This window comes from Lepidochelys olivacea (genome assembly GCF_965140295.1).
Source record: "Lepidochelys olivacea isolate rLepOli2 genome assembly, chromosome: 12".
In the NCBI taxonomy this organism is placed as follows: domain Eukaryota; kingdom Metazoa; phylum Chordata; order Testudines; family Cheloniidae; genus Lepidochelys; species Lepidochelys olivacea.
The window spans coordinates 9,719,793-9,735,017 of record NC_140422.1 but is presented as its reverse complement, the minus strand read 5'-3'; the positions used below and the strand labels follow the sequence as shown (position 1 = coordinate 9,735,017).

The window sequence follows — 15,225 nt, the reverse complement described above, 5'->3', positions numbered from 1 at the left end:
TATTAGTGTTTTTAGAGCCAAAACAGGGCAAGCGTTACCTACCTTTTTATCTTCCAAATCAGAAGCGGTCAGTAATTCAGGACGTTTCTCTATTATTTTAATTTTATCTGCTACATGGTTGGCTTTAAATATCTTAAAGAGAAAAGTAAGTCATTTATACTTTTTCTTTTAGTACAGCTTTGAGTGTTTCATATTTTGACTTTTGAATAAACTACTATTTTAAACAATGTTCTGAAGATGGAAACCACGATCTGGAAGGTAAATTCATAAACCCAAACCCATTAGTGGTTCTTCTCACCATGTGAGCATTCAGTAAACAAAATACCAGAATATTAACAACCTTCATTTGATATTCACAAAGGAAAATACTTTTGAAATATATATGATTTTATTTTAGTTAAGTAATGATACATCTACAGACACCTTGTTTCTGGGTATGAGTGATTAGAATTTAAGTAAAAACTATGCCACACTAGATCAGACCATTGATATATTACATCAGTTATCTGGCCTTTGTCAGGGCCTATGCCTGATATTTCACTAAGACAGGAGTCAGCAGACAACACTGCACCAGGCTTCAGTAAGTGTTCTGTTTGTGTGGCATATGTTTATGTTGGAGACTTCCTGCTGTTAATAGAAGAATCACTATATGTCTACCCCACTGTAACTTTTATATGTATCTATACATATAAACACTTTTGTTTAATGATCAGAATTGTATTTTGTTACCAGAACACTACAACTTGGCATCACCATTAGTTTCTCATTTTTAAGGTTGGAATCATAGGACTGGAAGGGACCTTGAGAGGTCATCTAGTCCAGTCCCTTGCACAGTATTATCTAGACCGTCCCTGACAGGTGTTTGTCCAACCTGCTCTTAAAAATCTCCAGTGATGGAGATTCCACAACCTCCCTAGGCAATTTATTCCAGTGCTTCACCACCCTGACCGTTAGGAAGTTTTTCTTAATGTCCAGCCTGAACTTCCTTTGCTGCCATTTAAGCCCAATTGCTTCTTGTCCAATCCGCAAAGGGTAAATGAGAAGCCCACACCTGGACACCACCATAGAAAAACTATAGGAGTAGTTGTGGCAACTATCTTTCTTTAATGCAGACACTGCAGTCTGGAAACTTCGCAAATGTGAATGGTTCCCTATGTTCTTCACGAAGTCAGAGACTGACATTTCTCAGGACAAAGTTCTGAGTCAGCAAGGAGCTACTAGCTAGGGTTGAGGACCATATCAACACTTCATGCTTCAGGGATTAAATCAATCTCCATTAGCGATTAGGACGAGACCTTCATGTGGGGGCAGATTATCCTCCAACTACCTACTGCACCATGTGTTGAAGCATCTGGTGCTGGCCAATGTCAGAGGCAGGATATTGGACAAAGGGTCAGACTGAATATGGCAATTCCAATGGTCCCAGTGTTAACTGGAGTCACAAGCATAAACCGCAGTACAGAGATGACATTATCCCAAATTTATTTTCCTTATAGTGCCTTACAACTTTGAAGAGATAATGTGAATACTGATAGCTGTTTCCATACGTATCACAAACACACTGCAATACATAGGAGATGCTACTATACTAGAATAATCTGCTTTATTACTAAAGGAACCTAAGCATCAGAGGTCAATAAATTAACTATATAAATTTTTAGACTTACTGACATCTCCTGAATTCTCTTAGCCATAAGAACGGCCATACTGGATCAGACCAAAGGTCCATCTAGCCCAGTATCCTGTCCTCTGACAGTGGCCAATGCCAGGTACTTCAGAGCAAATGAACAGAACAGGTCATCACCAAATAATCCATCCCCTGTCGCCCATTCCCAGTTTCTGGCAAACAGAGGCTAAGGAAACCATCCCTGCCCATCCTGGCTAATAGCCATTGATGGAGCTATCCTCCATGAATTGATCTAGTGCTTTTTTGAACCCTATTACAGTCTTGGCCTGGATGAGCTATTACCAGCAGGAGAGTGAGTTTGTGTGTGTATGGGGGTGGGGGGGATGTGAGAAAACCTGGATTTGTGCTGGAAATGGCCCACCTTAATTATCATGCACATTGTAGGGAGAATGGTCACTTTGGATGAGCTATTACCAGCAGGATAGTGAGTTTGTGTGTGTGATTTTTGGGAGGGGGGTGAGGGGGTGAGAGAACCTGGATTTGTGCAGGAAATGGCCCAACTTGATTATCATGCATATTGTGTAAAGAGTTGTCACTTTGGATGGGCTATCACCAGCAGGAGAGTGAATTTGTGTGGGGGGGTGGAGGGTGAGAAAACCTGGATTTGTGCTGGAAATGGCCCAACCTGATGATCACTTTAGATAAGCTATTACCAGCAGGACAGTGGGGTGGGAGGAGGTATTGTTTCATATTCTCTGTGTATATATAAAGTCTGCTGCAGTTTCCACGATATGCATCCGATGAAGCGAGCTGTAGCTCACGAAAGCTCATGCTCAAATAAATTGGTTAGTCGCTAAGGTGCCACAAGTACTCCTTTTCTTTTATCGTCTGACAGGGAGTCCCACAGGTTGACTGTGCATTGGATCATGGATGAGTACAGAATGCATGGATTAATAGTCCTATATCAAAGCCCTTTTCAAAAGTAGATGCTAATAGCCACATTTTACAGAAAAACGAAACAGAGAAAGTGATTTGTCATGGTCACATAACAAGCCAGCATCAGAGCTGGGAACAGAAACCCATCTCCCCACTCACTGGACCATACTGCCTCATCTCCTAATGTAGTAGTGCCCCTGATTCTGCGAGATACTGAACACACTCCACTCCCATTAGAATCAATCACCTCTAAGGTGGCACTCACTCTTTTGCAAAGTCAAGGACATTAATTGCACACTGTGACCCCATTACAGCTACAGATGGTCTAGCTCCAAAGTATCAATAATACTGCTGCCAACCACATTTGGTTTTGGAGGACAGATTGTTTTTTGGAGTGAGGGAGATGGAGGAAAAAGATGGTCAGTTAGACACAGCTTCGGCTCAGTATGTCAGTTTTGTAACACCTGACAATTTTATTCTCAAATCGTCACGGTTTCCACAGTAAGGAGACATTTTGAACACTGACTACGAGAAAATCTGAAGGCAAATTCAACAGAATTGAATGACTGATGCCACTTTGGTATATTACGCAATTTTTCCAAGGAAGTCTTGTCAAATTGGATGACCAAATATGTTAAAGTGGATTTCATCTCTGGATTGCCAATGCAACCATGACCATCGTTTTTCATCTGGCATGCCTTGTGTGCTGGACTTCATGAGACTGTGAAACCAACAGGGAATCAACTTATTTGTTTAAGTAAAAGGATTAACTACTCACCTTCTCCATGAGACAATGGGATACTGCAGAGTTCTCTACTGTAAACACCTAGAGAGAATACCGTACAATCAATCATACTGGCTTAATCACTCAAAATGCATTAAAAATGACTTCATACATATTCAGCGTTATGGCTTGGTGGCATGCTCATAAATATCCAAGTGAACTAAACATGCTCATTTTTAGCTCATGACAGCAATATATGTTTCACTTTTCTTTGTCTCTACAAAACTACAAGTTAAACTTTGCTTGCACAGCTGTAAAATAAACACAATTTGACTGTAGAACATTGATATTTGTTCTAGTCTTTCCCCACAGGAAAATACATCTTATTTTCTTAAAATTAAATTGCAACAGAACCTCATTAATCCAAAAACTCTAGTTAATTGCAAATCCAAATATCCACACTACACAGATTTCAGAATTTGCAGTTTATTGAACTAGAGACTACCAAGATTCTGGTACAGTTGGCGTTGGGAAGGACAGATCACACTCCCTGTGGGATAACAGATGTGTCATTATGTCATTTCCTGGTCCCACTCCAGTACTTAATGACCACCTGAAACAGGGATAGGGCACTTACAACTGGCCATAATGCCAGTGCTCCACCACTACTGGGTCTCACTCCTTGAGTGTGGCTTCCTATGATCCTACTGTACTAGTTGGAAATACCACTGAAACGCATTACAGCATACACACCTTTTGACTTATGGGTCCCCAGTCTAGACTTAGTCAAAATTCTTCTATATTTGATATCTCATTTGTTCTCATTTTTTCTTCTTTAGAGCTTGTTATTAAGCTCTAAGCGCTCTCCAAGTCTGGTGCACTTGAGAGATCTTTACATGTGTTTAAGTATTTCAAAGGAAATGAAGCGTATACCCACCCACCTGCCATGCCCAGAGGACAGCTTTACTTCACTCTGCATATCAAATTTGGACGAAATTGCCACCTGAATCCTCCATAGTTATGCCACTGCTTCCATTATTAGTCATGACTGGAGAAGACACCCAACTGTACACTTCTACCCCACAGAAGACCCTCGCTATAATCCTCCAGAGCACCAAGATGAGTTTCTCACAAATGGAAGACAGGTGCAGCAGCCACACACCAGCTTGTTGTCAGCCCAGGATGAGTCAGAAATGAAGCTATGTGCATAGCTGAATAACACCAGATCATGTGTGTAATCTGGGCTTTGACAAGTCGTGGAGAATTGTTGCCAGCCACTTAACTCACTGAGTAGTGCAGCCATCATTCTTCTGCCAGACAAAAGCAAAATACTTGTATTCGCCTATTAAAGGACTTGTTTTGCCTGAGATCTGTGCCTAAATGGCAAAACAATGTTGAATACTTTCTCTCTCACTGCATCTTTTATGATTGTTAGTTTAGGCATCAATTAGCAACAGCATGCAGCTGTGAGAATGTCTGAGCACCTACAGCAAACTCAAGTGTTCAATGTGTATTAACTAGGGACATCAAAGTACTATTGAAGAGGGAACATTCCCTTCCCCAATCAGGGGATTACTTTTTAGAGCACAATTTTCAGAAACTACCTTAGAGACTGAAATTAATCACTGTTCATTTTTGGGTCATCATCCTTGCTACTGATTACAAACAATTTAACTAAATTAATTTCAACAGTTGCAAGGAAAAGTGCTGGGCAATCTGGGTGTTTTGGAATCATGAGCTAGTTAGTGTTTTGAAGAGTCACTGGAATAGGCTACCACATGGTTATGCTTAGGCTTGTCTCTAGACTAGAACTTAACACGTCAAAATCTCAGGTTCTGTCAAGTAGGGGGATGTAGTGGGGACTATATTGCTGTGACTGATTAGGGACTGCAGTTTTATTATGCACAGCCTTTTTACACTTACACTGTAGATGTATATTTCTTAAACACTGCCTAATTATCAACTCCACAGAGCTGCATTATTTATTTTCCTCCACTAATTCACTCTCATACTTACAGATTAGTGAAGGTATTAAAAAGTTTAATTAAAAAAACCCTTAAAAAAAAAAAAAGGAGTGAGAGGAAAGGTTTGGGCCTCAATCCACACATAGGTGGATCCCACAGATGGATCATCTAGCAAATAGCATAAGAAACTCATACCTGGGGTGATGAGATGTGCCCAGGAATTACATAAGTTTCCAGCTACTCAGTCTCAGAGTGAAGTATGTTTTAATTTGAATGACCCTGTCAGAAAATGAAACTAGTGGCATCACAACAGCCCAACTGGGTGTGCAACATGTAGGTAACATTAAATACTTTGAGTACTGGGTGTACCTCACTGCTATACTCACTCCATTTCTCACTAGAGAATAAACCTAACCACCCCAGAATAGCAAAGGAAGGGTAAGCAACAAAAGGAGAAAGTTACCTACTCTTCTCACAGTGAAATGAACATTAACAGCAAGAGGGGTAATTCAGAAAGGAACCAATGAGGAAGCGCAGGACACAGCTGGAGCCTTTGGCTACAGTTTGGTTATAAGTAACAAAAAAATGGCAGCTGCTCCTGCTGTATAATCTAGAGTTTGGCTGTTCCATACAGCTGAAGTTCACCTCCATTGCTGATCTAGTGGATTGGACCTGAATATTACTAAAAATCAACACTGCAATGTTCCAGAGGACTGAAAACATCTGTCTAAAAAACAAAGACCAGAAAAATCAACTGGAAGCAGTGAAGCATTGTACCTTCTCTGCTCCAAGATACTGAGCCAGCAGAGGAAGCAGGCTGCCGTCACTGATGCAGAGGCAAATACTGTCTTTTTCCAGCACCTGCAGAAAATAAGACAAGTTGTCAACATTATTCTTATTCCAGATTAAAAAGTTTTCAGATAAAGAATTTCTACACTAGCTTGTTTGTCGAAACTTAAATTTTGGCTAAGACATTCCTCTAAGAAGATAGGGATTTGCGGAGCTAAAAACCAAACGAAGCCAAAAAAATATCATCTGCAAGAGTTTTCTCCAAGCAGAAATTCAGAATAGAAGATTTTAACAGAGGCGTACCAGAAGTGTTTATATCACCCCCAGAGTAGGTCGCAGAGAACCTACTACTCATCACACCCGTACAAAACTCATGTTTTAATTTCCTCTTGCAGTTACTAACAGCCTGTCTGTCTCTCTTAGGGACTATTCTCAATAGCAGGGACTCTTTCATAAATAAATTACAGAACTAGAATGGATCACATTTATAAGGTCTGTGGACATCTGCAGTTCAAAATAATTTGATACTAGATATTTCATGACAGTCTGATTTACAGCTGTGTTTCTAGCTCAGACAAAATGCAGTGTGCACTGTGAACAAACCTAGCACATACTCCCTTTGGAGAGGGAGGTGAACCACCCACTATTGGAGTGGAAAGATGCACATGGACACCCTGGTAGAGAGAGCTGAAGAGAGAAAGAGATGATGCCACCATGAGCGGTGGAAAAACCTCACTCACCGTCATCAGAGCCTGGATGTACTGATTTGTTCGGTTCTGATCATTCAGCTCTCCAAAGCGTGGCCTGTTCCAAAGCAGATGAGCCTGACAGCTACAAAGAGGACTCCCAACATAGGCATCTTTTTTGTCCTCTTCATTTCTAAAATACAATATGAAAAACCTTGTATGCAAGGTGGTTGTAGCTGTGTCAGTCCCAGGATATTAGAGACACATGGTGGGTGAGATAATATCTTTTATTGGTGAGTGAGACAAGCTTTCAAGCTTACAGCTCTGTGCAAGTTCAAAAGCTTGTCTCTCTCTCACCAACAGAAGCTGGTCCAATAAAAGATATTACCTCACCCATCTTGTTTCTCATGAAAAACATTGACTCGTGTATCAGTTATCTGCTGTTTCCAATCAGCGAATGTGTGTTCTAACCAATACATACTTGGAATACAGATTACAGATTGCAGTTTACTAGTCATGCTTTCCTGAGGATTTTTTTAATCTCTGTATTTTTGCATCCAATACGATCAAGCTTGTAACTGGCCTTCATTTTTAAAAGCATGAGCATCCTGCTGACTTCTATCGGAGAGACCAAGTGCTCCGACAGTGTGAAAAAAATCAGGCTGCTCGTTTAGGTGCCTAATTATGGACAAAGTCGTCTAACTTTAGGCACCTGCTTTTAAAAGTCCTGTCCCCTTTTGTCATTATGACTTAAATACTGAGTGAGTTCCTCTGTCTTCACCATGAAGTTGGTGGTCTTGCCAAATTGTGTGGGACTTGCACATTAGCTGTTTTCATGCTCCCGTCATGATTTACTTGGACTTTCTAACCTTATCATAAGAATTATAAATTATAAGGCCAGAAGGAACAACTGTGATCATCTAGTGGGACCTCCTATATGACAGAGGCCATAGGACTTCTCCGAATTCATTACTGTTTGAGCTACAGGGTCCTGTTAGGAGTTGAGAAGTGTCCAAGCACACTCTTGTTCCTCTGTCACAGAACACTGAAGACAGACATGCTAAGTACCAGAGACAAGGCAAGGTCCCTTAGAAGCTCAAACTGTGCTCTAGCTACTGAGCATATTTTTCTACTCCAGTCCCACTGAGTGGCTTTCTGTTATTTGCTAGATGTTTACCCTACACCATAACTTAAGTGATATTGCTATACATAAATAGGAAATCTATAATGGTAATGAGGAACCTACAAATTCAACCCTCCACTATGAAACCTGGTGAAGTAAGTAATGACTTTAGTTTCTTGCCTTCATCACTCCCAAAAATGTACACCCAAGCTGTACAAGTAGCAGCACAGACCCATAACTTCACGTCATTAGTTTGAGCACCAGCTCCTCTCCCTCTCATCTATAGTTACCTGGCCTTCTGGAGCTTATACCACACGGAATATTCATCACGGTATGCAGTCAGGTACACATTCTCACCCTGAAAAACTGGTTCCTCATTTGGAAGAAAATATACACACTGCATCCAATGATCTCTCCACTGGAAAGGTTTGAACAACAAAAACCCAGGTATTTGTTTGTAAGTAATTAAAAGTGATCTTCATTCAACAAATACTTCAGTTTGGGCCAAACAGAAGAAGTTATCCCAGTTCTAGTAAGCATAGGCAGGACTTTGCAATACCAGTCACTAAATGAATGAGCGTGACAAACATTGTTCTATTTCAATAGCACTGAGAAAGAGGTGAATGTTGTAACTGCAAATGCTTACACAGATGATGTCTTATGCCAAATGGACCCCAAACCCATAAAAATAGCACTTATAAAGTGCAAGAGAGGGCTAACCTCCTCCCACCCCCCATGGCAACACATGCTAGCCTAGTGGTTTTCAAACATTTTTTCTGGCAACCCAGTTGAAGAACTGATTGATTGAAGTTGATGCCCGCGACCCAACGGAGCTGGTGATGAGGATTCTGGGGTGTGAGAGTGGCTCACAGCTGGGGTGCAGAGATGAGGCCAGGAATAAGCGGTTCAGGGTGGGGGAGGGAGCTCTGGGCTGGGGCAGGGGGTTGAGACGCGGGAGGGGGTCAGGCTCTAGGCTGTGGCCAAGGATGAGGGGTTTGGGGTGCAAAAGGGGGTCAGGGCTCTGGGCTAAGGACGCAGGCTCTGGGGTAGGGCTAGGGATGAGGGGTTTGGGCTGCAGGAAGGGGCTCTTGGTTTGGGGGGAGGGGCTCAGGGCTGGGGCAGGGAATTGGGGCATGGGCTTACCTCTGGCGGCTCCTGGTCAGCGGCACAGCAGGAGTGCTGAGGCAGGCTTCCTGCCTGTCCTGGCACTGCAGAGGCTCAGTGTGGCTCTCACCTCGCAGGCACTGCCCACCCCCTGAGCTCCCATTGGCTGGGAGTGTGGAGTCGGTGATCAGGGCAAGGGCAGCACGCGGAGCCCCGTGGGCCCCTGCCTAGGAGCCAGACCTGATGCTGGCTGCTTCCGGGGTGCAGTGTGGTGTCAGAACAGGTAGGAACTAGCCTGCCTTAGCTGGGCAGCACCACCGACAGGACTTTTAACAGTCCAGTCGGCGGTGCTGACCAGAGCCGCCTCTACCCAGTGTCTAGGTCACAACCCGCAGTTTAAAAACCAGTACACTAGCCTATCAGCACTTCCACATGCTTTCTGACTGTCTGCATTGTCCAGATAATGAAACCAACTGCACCACATTTTGTCATTTTGGAAATCTTCTGAAAAGACTGTTTCAGACAACGTTTGGGTTTCAAAATCCCTATGGAACATTGCAAGGCTTCTAAGATGGCCATTATCGTGTCTGCTTTTTAACTTTCATTCAATGCAGAGGGAATGCAGGTAGCAGTTTTCATTAGCCTTTTTCCCTTCATTTTTGTCAGTTTGTCTATTGTCGTAATAGTAAATATATTCCTCGAAATGCAAGTCTGTGCTCTGATAGTGATTAATACAAATATAACTTCAACCCAATACTGGCATTTGGGTATATAACTCACTACTATAACCTTAGCTAACATTATCCCTTAAAGATTTAGTACAAAGATTATGCTACCAACACAAAACACAGGTGAATAATCCCCATCCTGGTTACAATACTAAAACTAAGAAAGTAATTCATTTCAGAAAGCCTTATTTCATGGAAGCAAGAATCAAGTATTAAGAATTATAACTGAAAAGGAGAGATGAATTTCTAATACTTATATTACAAAAGTGAAGGTGGTCTTAAAATAGGTGGGTTTTTTGGTTAACATACATTTAATATGCATATTTAGAATTTTGCAATGAACAGAGTGCTAGTCAAGTTACTAGACTTCAAGAGCCACCTGCTCAAGCAAGTCACCACACCCATGTCATTGAAATAAAGAATATTACATGCCTTTATTTAAAATAATAAATGGATGGTGGAAATTTACCAAGACCTTACCTGAACATCATTAGAGATGGGTTGTATCCAGGATGGTGCCATAGTACATTTTATTGTCCCAGAGGGGTCCATGTCAACATCCCACCAGGAGAGGATCACTTGTGCCATGCCAGATTTTATGGGCTCCAATTTTGCTGTGTAATAGGTTGAGGAGCTGTTTACTTGCTTACTGAAATCCACACTGCACAGAGAAGCATCAGTTGTACTCAAATATATTTTAAATGACGTATATTCATTCAGATAGTTATGCAACCTTAAGAGTGTGGGTTTTGGAAAATGCAGCAAGTAGAAGAATAAACATGGGGAGAGGAGGGTTTAAGTTTATACAAATGGGACTGAGACAATTTAAAAGCTGTAAAAATTGCTACCCTGAAATCAAACCATACACTAAATTTCAGCAACAGAAAGAAAATAAAAATGTCACCTAAGTATTATTCAAATGTTCAATGTCAGCTCATCCCAAACTTTGCTTGCCATCAGCTACTTCAGCTGAATAATATGGGGTTTTTTGGAAGGCGTAACAAAGATTTTATTTATTTTTACTACTAAGTCTGCCCCTCACCTGAACATAGTTACAACATCGCTGAGGACAGTGAAGTCGCTCTGAGGCACCTGGTTTAGTTGGATATCATAGACAGAAGGAACACCAGGACAGTTCTCTATTTCTGAAGGGAAGACAATAATTTTCTCATCATCTTCTGCTTGGATGTGAACAGGAAATAGCTTGTTCCAGGACCACATTCTTTTGGATTCCACTAACTGGGCATATACTCTTGCTCTGTGAGGCACTGCCTCACCTCCTTCCTAAGCATTTAAAAACAAAGAGTAAATGCATTCAACAAAGCTGAGTTACTAACACGCAAGGAAAATAAAATAACTTATTTTGAAATAGTCCCGTGGCACCTTATAGGCTAACAGACGTACTGGAGCATAAGCTTTAGTGGGTGAATACCCACATCGTCAGATGCATGTAGTGGAAACTTCCAGAGGCAGGTATAAATATGCAAGCAAGAATCAGGCTGGGGATAACAAGGTTAGTTCAATCAGGGAGGATGAGGCCCTCTTCTAGCATTGAGGTGTGAACACCAAGGGAGGAGAAACTGCTTTTGTAGTTGGCCGGCCATTCACAGTCTTTGTTTAATCCTGAGCTGATGGTGTCAAATTTGCAAATGAACTGAAGCTCAGCAGTTTCTCTTTGAAGTCTGGTCCTGAAGTTTTTTTGCTGCAGGATGGCTACCTTTACATCTGCTATTGTATCCAGGGAGATTGAAGTGTTCTCCTATAGGTTTTTGTTTATTGCCATTCCTAATATCTGATTTGTGTCCATTTATCCTTTTACATAGGGACTGTCCAGTTTGGCCGATGTACATAGCGGGGGCATTGCTAGCACATGATGGTGTATATTACATTGGTGGACGTGCAGGTGAATGAACCGGTGATGGTGTGGTGATCTGGTTAGGTCCTGTGACGGTATGGAGGCATGAAGGTAGGCATAGTAGTCGATGGGTTTTCGGTATAGGGTGGTGTTAACGGGACTCTGCAAGGTGTTAACGTGACTGTCACTTATTTGCACCGTGGTGTCTAGGAAGTGGACCTCCCGTGTGGATTGGTCCAGGCTGAGATTAATGGTGGGGTGGACGCTGTTGAAATCATGGTGGAATTCTTCCGGGGTTTCCTTCCCATGGGTCCAGATGAGGAAGATGTCATCAATGTAGCATAGGCAGAGAAGGGGTGTGAGTGGACGAGAGCTGAGGAAGTGTTGTTTCAGGTCAGCCATAAAAATGCTGGCATATTGTGGGGCCATACGGGTGCCCACAGCGATGCCACTGGTCTGGAGGTATATATGGTCACCAAATTTGAAATAATTGTGCATGAGGATAAAGTCACAGAGCTCAGAAACCAGTTGTGCTGTGGTATCATCAGGGATACTGTTCCTGACAGCTTGTATTCCATCTGTGTGTGGAATCAGGTGCTGTGATGTTTAATTAGCTAATTTTTGTAAAGTAAATACTAATGCCATTCTGTATCTACAACAACAGACACTGGTGCCAAGCTTCAAGCTACATTCATTTCTTTATTCTCATACTGAAGGTATCAGATCTACCTTAACTTTTGAAGGCAAATAACCACTAAGCTATAATCATCAATATAAAACTTACAATTGCAATGAGTTCAGGAGAGAAAAATAAGGACTCAAAATAAATGACAAAGGTTTGTGACAAATTATTTACCTAGTTAGAAATTAATACAGCCAATTGGTTCAGTAATATAACATGCAAGGTCAAGTTCAATCCTCATGCAATGCCACAGAAGACAAAGGAATTACACCAGGGATGAATTCAGCACACTATCTACAACCATTCTCTTACCTGTACAAGATATTTGTGGGCGTGTTCATAGGATGGCAAAGCCCCTTCTCCTATCAGCTCTGTATCAAATAGTTCTGTTATCAGGATGTTTGCACGACACTGCATGTCTCCATCTAAAAAAAAACAAGTTAATACAATGATAGCCTGTGAGAGACGGTATGACCCTCCTACGAGGTGCAGCACTGAGAGTATGTGGGCTTGTCTACACTGGCAATTTACAGCACTGCAACTTTCTTGCTCAGGGGAGTGAAACCCCCCCATGAGCGCAGCAAGTTTCAGCGCTGTAAAGTGCCAGTGTAAACAGTGCTCCCAGCACTGGGAGCTACACCTCTCGTGGAGGTGGGTTATTTAGAGCGCTGGGAGAGCTCTCTCCCAGCACTCTGCCGTGACCTCAGAAGCCATGTTAAAGTGCTGCCACGGCAGCGCTTTAGCGTTGCCAGTGTAGACTAGCCCTAAGTCACGCAAAAGCTCATTTCTATAGTGATGTTCATATATCCATTGGGACGCTTAAACATTAGATTCAGTGACTTCTCTTCGGGGGCCATACAATTCAAATGAAAAGTTCTGCTTTGTGTTTCAGGTTTCCAGAACACATTCCAGATTAAATGCATTTTTTTTTTTTAAATTAAGCTAAATTTGAAAAGTTAAACAGTGTGTCTCCTGGCAATTTTGAAGTACTTTAGTTAATACTTGATTTTATTCTTTGAGTTCTTCTCACCTGGCCCAACTGTGACTTCAGTGGAGTGCTTGTTGATTACCTTGATCTTGTCACTAAAGCCGTTTTTCTCCACTATCTTCACTGCAGCAATAGCCATAGGAGTGAAGACCTTGAAATTATAATCAAGAATGCAACATGTTTAATAGGATTAACATCAGCATCTAATCACCACCACAAAATGAGTCTATTAACTAAACCTTGTTAAAGAAAATCCTTTATTTTAACCATACTTAGTCCTGTGAAAATGTAGTACATTGTGGGAGTATTATTTTCTAAGGGTAAAATTCACCACCATGCACAGTAGCAGCATGAATCCTATGTACCATTTACACTTTCAAAACAGGGTGGAAGTGGGACATCAGAAGTGCATACGCCTTGCACTGCCTCTCTGTAGAGGAGTGAATGTCACCCTGTATGAAAAACTCACAATGTAAGTTCTCTCTCACTGTGGCAATCAGGCCAACTTTTCTAAGTTTTCAAAAGTGTGAAAAAGCTGTGTTGAGAAACTTTAAACAACAACATCTAAAATAAACTTCAGTCTAGAAATGAGAAGTTCCTCACATGAGACCTCCCCAAGACCTAACTGAACTGGGAACCAAAATAAGACTAACACTGAAACAAAGCAGGAGATCTTGTTAAAATTTGCACCTAGTAACACTGTTAACAGTGGCAAAATACATTGCTCTCCATATCTACAGCTTCCATGGGAACTTTTTTTTTTATTCCTGCCAGAATGTAAGCGTGAAGATAGGGATGGAAAAAGCAACAGCTGCAGCACATCACTGGGCTAAAAATGAATGTGCTTAATACACACAGAGAATGTTTTAAAACAACAGCATCAATCTTTCTAACTAATTTCTGTACTATAAAAGACTTAGTACTGGGAACTTTTAAATATCTGGTCTGGCTGAAGAACCCGATTGTTTAGGATTAGTCGCCAGTTTTGGATCTGCTCCATCATTTTCAGAGCAGGTTAATGTGCGCCTAGTTTGCAGCATTAAATAAACTAAAAGGGTTGCTCCTGCTAAATTACGTTAAGCAAATGCAAAACTTTTGGAGCTACTTAAAATACTGAGCACTATTCCCAAATTGTGGTCTGCAGGCCATGAGTGATCTGTGGAGAGCTAGCTGGTTACATGGTGTTTCCAGCTGCTAACTTGCATAAAGATAACCTATTTAATGCATATTTAATATAAGAACATAAGAGCAGCCATACTGGGTCAGACCAAAGGTCCATCTAGCCGAGAATCCTATCTTCTGACAGTGGCTAATGCCAGGTGCCCCAGAGGGAATGAACAGAACAGGTAATCATCAAGTACTCCATCCCCTGTAGTCCATTTCCAGCTTCTGGCAAAACAGAGGCTAGGAACACCTGGCTAATAGCCATTGATGAAACTATCCTCCATGAACTTATCTAGTTCTTTTTTGAACCCTGTTATAGTCTTGGCCTTCATAACATCCTCTGGCAAAGGAGTTCCACAGACTGACTGTGCGTTGTGTGAAAAAATACTTCCTTTGTTTGTTTTAAACGTTCTGCCTATTAATTTCATTTGGTGACCCCTAGTTCATGTGTTGAGAATGAGTAAGTAACACTTCCTTATTGACTTTCTCCACACCAGTCATGATTTTATAGACCTCAATCATATCCTTCCCTTAGTAGTCTCTTTTTCAAGCTGAAAAATCCCAGACTTATTAATCTCTCCTCATATGGAGGCCATTCCATACCTCTAATAATTTTTGTTGCCCTTTTCTGAATCTTTTCCAATTCCAATATATCTTTTTTGAGATGGGACGACCACATCTGCATGCAGTATTCACTGGATGTGTGTGTATCCTGGATTTATATAGGAGGCAATATGATATTTTCTATCTTATTATCTATCCCTTTTTTAATGATTCCCAACATTCTGTTTGCTTTTTTGACCGCCACTGCACATTGAGTGGATGTTTTCAGAGAACTATCCAAAATGACTCCAA

The 15,225-nt window shown here is 41.4% G+C and overlaps 1 protein-coding gene across 3 annotated transcripts in view; it reads right to left on the bottom strand.

Annotated features, from left to right (window-relative positions):
- Positions 1-15,225, bottom strand: part of PRMT7 (protein arginine methyltransferase 7) — a 50,479-nt gene that overhangs the window by 13,589 nt on the left and 21,665 nt on the right. For all 3 annotated transcript variants that reach the window (XM_084644885.1, XM_084644886.1, XM_084644884.1), the window contains exons 5-13: positions 13,249-13,357; positions 12,531-12,643; positions 10,724-10,965; positions 10,162-10,342; positions 8,140-8,267; positions 6,781-6,919; positions 6,029-6,112; positions 3,342-3,389; positions 43-132 (exon numbers count right to left, since the gene is read on the bottom strand). In XM_084644885.1, coding sequence (XP_084501011.1) covers positions 43-132; positions 3,342-3,389; positions 6,029-6,112; positions 6,781-6,919; positions 8,140-8,267; positions 10,162-10,342; positions 10,724-10,965; positions 12,531-12,643; positions 13,249-13,357 — 1,134 coding nt within the window. The remainder of the gene's footprint in view (positions 1-42; positions 133-3,341; positions 3,390-6,028; positions 6,113-6,780; positions 6,920-8,139; positions 8,268-10,161; positions 10,343-10,723; positions 10,966-12,530; positions 12,644-13,248; positions 13,358-15,225) is intronic.